Source organism: Thecamonas trahens, assembly GCF_000142905.1.
Source record: "Thecamonas trahens ATCC 50062 unplaced genomic scaffold supercont1.55, whole genome shotgun sequence".
Classification (NCBI taxonomy): domain Eukaryota; order Apusomonadida; family Apusomonadidae; genus Thecamonas; species Thecamonas trahens.
In genome coordinates, this window is record NW_013657625.1 from 192,538 (window position 1) to 199,806 (window position 7,269).

Here is a 7,269-nt window from a genome sequence, read left to right on the forward strand (position 1 = left end):
GAGTCCGGTCCGGGCACACCGCCTCGACTACGCCCCCCCCCCCCCCCCCAGCCCACGCCGCCGAAACTCGACCCACACGGCACACGGCAGGCCGAGGCGGAGCGGCACAGCCAGGCCCCGCAGAGCACTTGACGCCAGCAACCGTCGACCTCGTGTCCAAGGGTTGTGGAAGTATGCCATGCGACTGGGATAGAGGTGTTTCTAGCGAGGACCGGCAAGTCCTTCGGGTGGTAGCCCATGTCCGCGCCCTCCCTCGGAGCGTTCCTCGTCGTCTCTCGGGTGCACCTGATTCTGGTGGAAGTGGCCAGACTGGTGGCCATGGTCCTGGTCGAGCTGGTCGAGTCAGTCGAGGTGCGAGTACAGCTGGAAGGAACAGAGGCAGGGATGGTGATGGTGGTGATGGTGATGGTAGTGATGGTGATGGTGATGGTGATGATGATCGTCATCGTTGTCATGAAGATGCTGCTGCGGCTCATCGCGGCCGTCAACATCATTATGGTCATCATGATCAGGTGGCCGAGGACAAGTGGACCAAGAGAGAGCTCGTCTTGACCTCGGATGGCGTGCTGTACATCTACATCTACGCATCGGCAAGAAAGAGGAGGAAGGCCAGAGCGGTGCTCGCAGCAGCAAGAGCAGACCTGGCTCTGCCGGAAGGGACAGCGGCGTTGGACGCAGAGAGCCCGCAGGCCACCACCCCACGCTCGCCAACATCCCCGATTAGCCAGGAACCAAATTCGGCCGAGGCAGGCCGTCAGAGGGCGCTGACCGCCGCAGGTGATGCGCCAAGTGTTGGTGTTGGCAGCGAGGCAAGCTTGCGTGGACGGTCACGGACTGCAAACGCATCCAGTGCCGGAAAAGACGCAAAGGCGGCGAGAAAGGCCGCAGCACGACGCCGCAAGATGGAAAAGGAGCGCGAGAAGAAGAAAGCCCGCTCAAAGTCAAAGGGCAAGGACACCACGGACTACGCCCGCCTCCTCGTTCCGCTTGCCGCCGTCGATCTCCAGTGGTACACCAACGTGTACGCCGACGCCTCGCTCAAGCGCAAGCACGCGCTCTCCATCACCGGCAAGCTTGCGCCATATGCCATCGCGCTTCCGTCGCGGGTTGAGCTCGCCAAATGGCTCGGCGCCGTTGTTGGCTATCTCTCTGAGGATCTGGAGGGTGTCCACATTCCGCTCTCGCACCCGACGCTCGAGCGTCCGATGCGCGCGTCTCGCCGAGCGTCGCGCCTCTCTCTCTCTTCACTCCGCATCAAGCTGGAAGAGGAGCGGGCGCTGCTCAAGGCCCAGATGCAGACTCCACCCGGCGGCGCCGGCCAGCTCCTTCTTCCCCGTTCCGCTGCTGAAGCCACCGCCGCCGCTGTTGCTGCCGAGGCCGCTGCCGCCCGCAAGCTCTCTGCTGCCGAGGCCGAGGCTGCCGCCCGAGCCGCCGCCATCGTTGATGCCGCCCGTAAGGAGGCTGCCGCCATCGTCGCCTCGGCAGAGACCGACGCGGAGGCCATGCTCATTTCGGCGCGCCACGAGGCCGATGGCATGATGCAGGCTAAGGTCAAGGAGGTCGCGGCCTACAAGTCTGCTGTTGTCGCCAAGCTCAAGGAGATCCGCCTCTTGCTCTCGCAGCAGCGCGAGAAGATTCTCAAGCGTGAGGGTGTCATCCGCGCCCATCATGCCAAGGAGCTTGCCGCCGTCAAGGAGGCACACGCCAAGGAGCTCGCAGCCGCTCGGGCTGCTAGTGCCGTAGCAGACCCTGCTGCCGACGATCAAGCACTGCTCTCAGACGCTGTCTTTGCCTCCCTGGCGGCTCAGATTGAGGCTGCCGCGGTCACTTCCCGCTCTGACACCATTGGCGACGACTCGCTCCTTGTCCAAATGGAAGAGTACTTGGCTTCAGACCACGTTGTCGCCGCCACAAACCGGCTTCGCAAAACCTCGGCCCACGGCTCCGCCATCGAGCGCTCGCCCAGCAGCACGGCTTCGGCCTCGTCGTTGGACGCATCGGACGACGACGGCGATGCGCCGTCCTCTGCCACAGTTGCCGGCGTCACCGCCGATGCCAACGAGCCGGTCTCTGACTCTGGCTCTGGCTCTGGCTCTGGCTCTGGCTCGGGTTCGAGCTCGGGTTCCGACTCGCGCTCTGACAGCAACGACAACATCGATGACTTTGACTCGCTCCGCTCCTCACTCCGGCGCGACAAGATCCGCATCTCGGTTCAGCTGTCGTAGTCCTTGCACCACGGCTGTAGAGCTACAATCACCCGAATCAGCTCTCGCAGTAAACCACCGTCCGGTTAGTGCCCAAGCGCCGCTCGAGAATCGTAGTAGCAGCTAGTTTGTCGGCCCGTGGCCAGGGTGAGGAAGAGTGAGGGTGCGATCGGCAAGCGGCCGCCAAATGGCCGTGCGAGTGACATTAGCCGGGATGGCATCACCTGTCGCCTTTCCGGATGGACGGAAGGCAGCAGGGGTGGAGGCCATACTTGGCAATGAGATGCATTGTGTGCACAGTGGTCCTCTCTGCGGTTATGGGGATGGTACTGGGACAGTATGGCCCTGTGGAGCACGCTACGCCCGAGGTCATGGCAGAGCTCGGCGAGGTGGCGTGCTCGCTCGAGGTCGTCGACGCACAACTGATTCGTGGGCATGATTGGGGAGGCGACGAGCAAGTGGCTGACGCTGGAGCTGTGGCGAGTGAGCGAGAAAAGGCCTTTCGTCTCATCGATGCTGGGCGGCCGTTTATCGTGACCGGATTGGGCTTTGATGCTCCGTTCTGGGAGCTCCGCACCCTCGAGACCGCCTTCCCTCAGTGGTTCAACGACGAGGGCTACGTTCGCATCGCCAACGACGAAGCCATCAGTGCCGAGCTCAAGAAGCACTACGAGCAGCCAGTCTGGCTGGCGGATCTGGGAGACGGCTCGGTGGCGGACCTCGACATCGGATCAGAGTACCTCTTTACGGGAAAGAGTGGCAAGATAACCCGCCGTCACATTGACGACGGCTGCTCTGCGGCGTTCTCGCTCCAGCTTCGCGGACACAAGATCTGGGATCTCGACTTTCCGCTCAACGCCACAGGTGAGGTCTACGCCGACGATGGTTCTGTTCTCGCGCCCGAGGAGGAGACGCTCGTCTCGTGCATCCTGTATCCGGGCGATGCCATCGTCTTCTTTGCCGGCTGGCACCACGAGACGGTCATCCTCTCAGACGAAGACTCCGTCTCTGTCTCGTTTGACTTTACCGCGCCAACGCGCGGTGGGGCACAGGCCTCGTTCTACGCAAAGCATGGCGAGGCGCTGCTCGGTACGCCGTACTACTGCGACTGCGTGGCCACCATGGATCCCGCCGCCATGGACGATGCTGCCAAGCTCGCCGACTATGACGCGCAGTGCGACTTTCTCAAGGCGCCGACCTTTGGCGGCAGCGCAGTTGCCGGCGACGATCGCGGCTCACTGCCGTGCAAGGAGGGCGAGTACTGCTGGCTCTGCCCGGCCGACGACGAGCTGCTTGACTGACAGGTCCTGGCCGATAGCAACCTTGCTTTTACTCGCTCTTCCTTCGCAGCGACTAAATGGTGTCGTAGGAGGTGGCGGTGCGGGCCGACTTGCCGCAAGAAAGACAAAGTTGAAGCCATCGAGGACGAGGCCGGGGAGCGAGCGCCAAAAGTCGACGTTGGGGATCATCTCCAGGCCGACGGCGCCGACGACGACGCGCTTGTAAACGCAGCCACCCACAAGGTAGACAAAGGCAAAGACGACCGCAACAATGAGGAGGATGGTACCGCCGGACGGGCCCTTGTGCTTGGATGGCGAGCTCGGCGGGGCAGACGGGTTGTACGTCGTCGGGCAGTAGCCGAGCTTGTTCGACGAGAGGGTAAAGCGGTAGATGCAGTGCTCAGCCTCGCCATCAAACACGATCTTGGGCAGCTCGCCGGAGTGTTCCGGGTCGCAAAGGAGAGTGATCTCGATGGTGCGGTTGACACCGGTGGAGCACGGGTCACCATTCTCGTAGGTCACCACCACCGACTTGTCCTCGAGCGGGCCATCAGTAATGGAGGTGTATTGCAGCTGGCCCATGATCCGGTACTTCTCCGATCCCTCATCAACCCACGACTGGCAAGCAGCCGGTTGAGGGTTGGGTGTCAGCGAGTGACTCGACGGGCACTTGTCCACAACGTTGCAGATCATAAAGGTCGCCGTGTACTCGGTGGCCGGCGGCGGCGGCGGACCGTTGTTGGCAGGCGGCGGCGGCGGCGATGGCTCGTTATACTTCCAGATAATCGGTGCTCTACACATATACACATCAATCTGTTTGTAAGTCTACCCTCTACCTCATCATCACTTTCATTCATCTCCATCCCTACCCTATCTCTCCCACCACCTCGTCAAAGATGCCCTCCAGTTGGGGACAAAGATGCCGCCAAAGATGACACGCCGTGCGTCATGGCTGGGGGGGGGTATGGGAAGGACCACCACACACCACCCTCATACGGATACGTACTCGTTCTTAAGCTTGGAGAGCGGGAATGTGTACCCATTGCTGTTGACATATGTGTCACACTTGCCTCCGTACGCCACCTGGACGAGGAGCATGCCGAGAAGCGCGGCTGCCACAATGACCATGCGCATGACGTTGATGGCGACGAGTCGTGGCTATGGGACGGCACCTTGATTATTTTGTTATGTCGTTTATCGTTGGGGGAGGGGGGTCGGTTTGAATTTAGGATTGGTCGATCCGATGGAGAGCAGATGTAGGGTGTGGGGGTACGTATGTGTGTGTGGGGGTACGTATGTGTGTGTGTGTGTGTGTGTGTGTGTGTGTGTGTGTGTGTGTGTGTGTGTGTGTGTGTGATGGTGTGATGTGTGAGGTGCGTGTGCTTGTGTGGCGTGGGAGTGGGTCCGTAGGTTGCAGTGAGGTTGATGATCAACTCCTGTTCAGTTCATCGTTGTGATCACACCAACTCCTCACATCCACGTCAACCATCACATCCAACGTCCAACCCACTCCACACCAATCCCGTTTTCAGATACCTCTCTCTGACCAGCCAATACGCTAGCGCCCTCGATATCGCGCAGTAGCCCGGCTTCCAAAGCGATCGATCGCTTGTGGCGGGTGGTGTGGTGACCAACTACGGCAAGGTCCATTAATCGTTCAACTCGTGCAGCTCGGCTGGCGCCACCCGACTCGATTCCGCTACGCGACATGGATCCGTCTGAGACTACCGAGACTGTGGACGTGGCCCCGCCTGCCCCCAAGAAGAAGCTCAAGTACGTACCCGCTATACCCAGCAAGGCCGCTCATGTGGTCATCTCGGTCTCTTATGTGCCATACGTCTTCTCCATGGCCTCGAACAGCTCGGCTGACTATCGGTCCGAGGATGGCGGTCTATGATGGGCAGCGGCGAACAATGCCATCAATTGACACTTGTTGGAATCGCTGTGGCGATTCCCGGAGGCGCTGTTGCCTCATCGAGAGCACTCACAAGATTGATGGCGTGTGTGGTTTATGTGTGTGCGTGTGTGTGTGTGTGTGTGGTATGTAGGATCTGTTGTGCTTGCCCCGAGACCAAGAAGATCCGCGATCAGTGCCTCGTCAAGTTCAACGAGGACAAGTGCGCCGAGTACATCGAGGCCCACAAGATCTGCCTGCGTAAGGAGGGCTTCAACGTTTGATCGGCGCTCAGGATCGACCTCGAGATGTGTAGCTCTGCCAATCTCCGCGCCGTCATGCCCTGCGCACGACGTTGACTCGGAGAGTTTGCCCGTGCTGCTCCGCGTCCCGGCTCTCGCGTCGTCACGGCGTCGGGCCGTGGGCTGCTTTGCTGGGCTGCAGCCGGATCTCCTTCTCCCCAGCCCCACACGCCAGCGTTTTGCTGCGTCCTCCAAATACACAAACGCTCTTCCCCCAGTTCGCCGACTGGGATCTTCCCCTCGCATCACCGTTGAACTCGAAACCGGCGGCTGGCTGCTCAAGATGATCCCCCGGGGTTGAAGCCGTGTGACGCCGGCGACCGTTCTAGGCTTCCAACACAAACGGGATCTTTGTTCCGCGAGAGGTACGCATGTGGAGTTTGTGCTGCACATGATTGGGCGTGTGTGGCTTTGGATTCTCTTTTCTGTAACAAGTGCGCACTCTGTGCACTTTCTGCGCGTTTTTGCAGTATGCAAAGTGTGACGGTCGTCAACAAAACGCAGCCGATTTCACGCATACCCACCAACCGACATCCTTAGCACACACCACACCGCAAAGCCTGAGAGCAAGTAAGAGCAAGAGATGACTACCGCATCGAGCAAGATCGTTCCCCACTTCGTCGGAGAGTACAACGGAGTTCATGTCAAGACCAGCGAATGGCTTGCGGAGGAAGGCAACGGCGATGCGATTGTCGCTTGCCAGCAGTTGGCCGAAGTGACCAAGGAGTGGGACAGTGAGGGGTACAGTTCAGTGATGGTCAAGATCCCTGTTGAGCGGCTTGATGTGGCTGCTACCCTCTGCAGCGACTTTGGCTTTGCCTTCAACGGCGCCAACCGTGAGGTCTGCACTGTCTACAAGTGGCTGGACAAGTCCATGGCCGACGGTGTTCCACCCATGCCGCAGGCCTTGGCAGGCACAGTGGTCTTTGTTAGTCACGGCGATGACGTCGTTGTTATTCGCGAGGTCCGTGGCTACGGGCGGAACCACTGGTGCGTTCCTGGCGGCTCTATCGAGCTTGGCGAGGATCCGGCACAGGCTGCCGCTCGTGAGCTCGCCGAGGAGGTCGGCATCACCGCCCATCCAGACGATCTGCAGCTCATTGCGCTCCGCACAGCACGTGGCAAGGCTGGGCCCGGCATCTTGCCTCCGGGCTACATGTCCATCTTCTTCCTTCCGCTCGATGCCAGTGCCGAGCGGCCTGTCCTCGTCCCGGGTCCCGGCGAGATCGCCGAGGCTCGCTGGGTCCCATTTGACGACTTTGTGGCCGACTACATCGAGCCGCACCCAACCGAGTACGACAGCAACGGGCTCCCCGACATGAAGCCGACGCCGCCGACTTGGGCGGCCATCCATCACCTCGCCTCTGCTGCCAACGCGGCCTGGCGCGCCGGCGATACTCTGCTCGGCTTTGGCGCCATCCGCACGCCCATCTCGCTCGTCACCCGCGACACGCCCCGCGATGATCCGCGATGGGCCAAGACACACACCGTCTTTGCCCCGCACTTTCTCCTCTCTCGCATCGTCGACCATCTACTCACCAAGCCGTAGTACGCCCTGTCCCCGGACGACTCGCCCCACAATGAACCCC

General features: G+C 60.9%; 5 protein-coding genes across 5 annotated transcripts in view; 4 read left to right on the forward strand and 1 right to left on the reverse strand.

Moving 5' to 3' along the window:
• Nucleotides 1-384: 384 nt before the first annotated feature.
• Nucleotides 385-2,293, forward strand: AMSG_10053 (uncharacterized protein; the record flags this gene model as incomplete). Its single annotated transcript, XM_013898438.1, has 2 exons — nucleotides 385-498; nucleotides 882-2,293. The coding sequence occupies 2 exons, from the start codon at nucleotides 385-387 to the stop codon at nucleotides 2,223-2,225; spliced, it is 1,458 nt and encodes a 485-aa protein (XP_013753892.1). The 3' UTR covers nucleotides 2,226-2,293.
• Nucleotides 2,294-2,418: 125 nt separating this feature from the next.
• AMSG_10054 (uncharacterized protein) lies at nucleotides 2,419-3,622 on the forward strand (the record flags this gene model as incomplete). The annotated part of the gene is made up of 2 exons (XM_013898439.1): nucleotides 2,419-2,430; nucleotides 2,543-3,622. 2 exons carry the CDS (start codon nucleotides 2,419-2,421, stop codon nucleotides 3,503-3,505), a joined length of 975 nt encoding a protein of 324 aa, XP_013753893.1. The 3' UTR covers nucleotides 3,506-3,622.
• AMSG_10055 (mannose 6-Phosphate Receptor) lies at nucleotides 3,534-4,618 on the reverse strand (the record flags this gene model as incomplete). Its single annotated transcript, XM_013898440.1, has 3 exons — nucleotides 3,534-3,557; nucleotides 3,611-4,277; nucleotides 4,491-4,618. The coding sequence occupies 3 exons, from the start codon at nucleotides 4,616-4,618 to the stop codon at nucleotides 3,534-3,536; spliced, it is 819 nt and encodes a 272-aa protein (XP_013753894.1).
• Nucleotides 4,619-5,192: 574 nt separating this feature from the next.
• Nucleotides 5,193-5,662, forward strand: AMSG_10056 (uncharacterized protein; the record flags this gene model as incomplete). Its single annotated transcript, XM_013898441.1, has 2 exons — nucleotides 5,193-5,359; nucleotides 5,533-5,662. 2 exons carry the CDS (start codon nucleotides 5,193-5,195, stop codon nucleotides 5,660-5,662), a joined length of 297 nt encoding a protein of 98 aa, XP_013753895.1.
• A 772-nt stretch (nucleotides 5,663-6,434) lies between these two features.
• AMSG_12314 (uncharacterized protein) overlaps nucleotides 6,435-7,269 on the forward strand; it is a gene marked incomplete at both ends in the record, with an annotated part of 2,424 nt that continues 1,589 nt past the window's right edge. Inside the window, one exon of the mRNA XM_013898464.1 lies at nucleotides 6,435-7,202. Coding sequence (XP_013753918.1) covers nucleotides 6,435-7,202 — 768 coding nt within the window. The remainder of the gene's footprint in view (nucleotides 7,203-7,269) is intronic.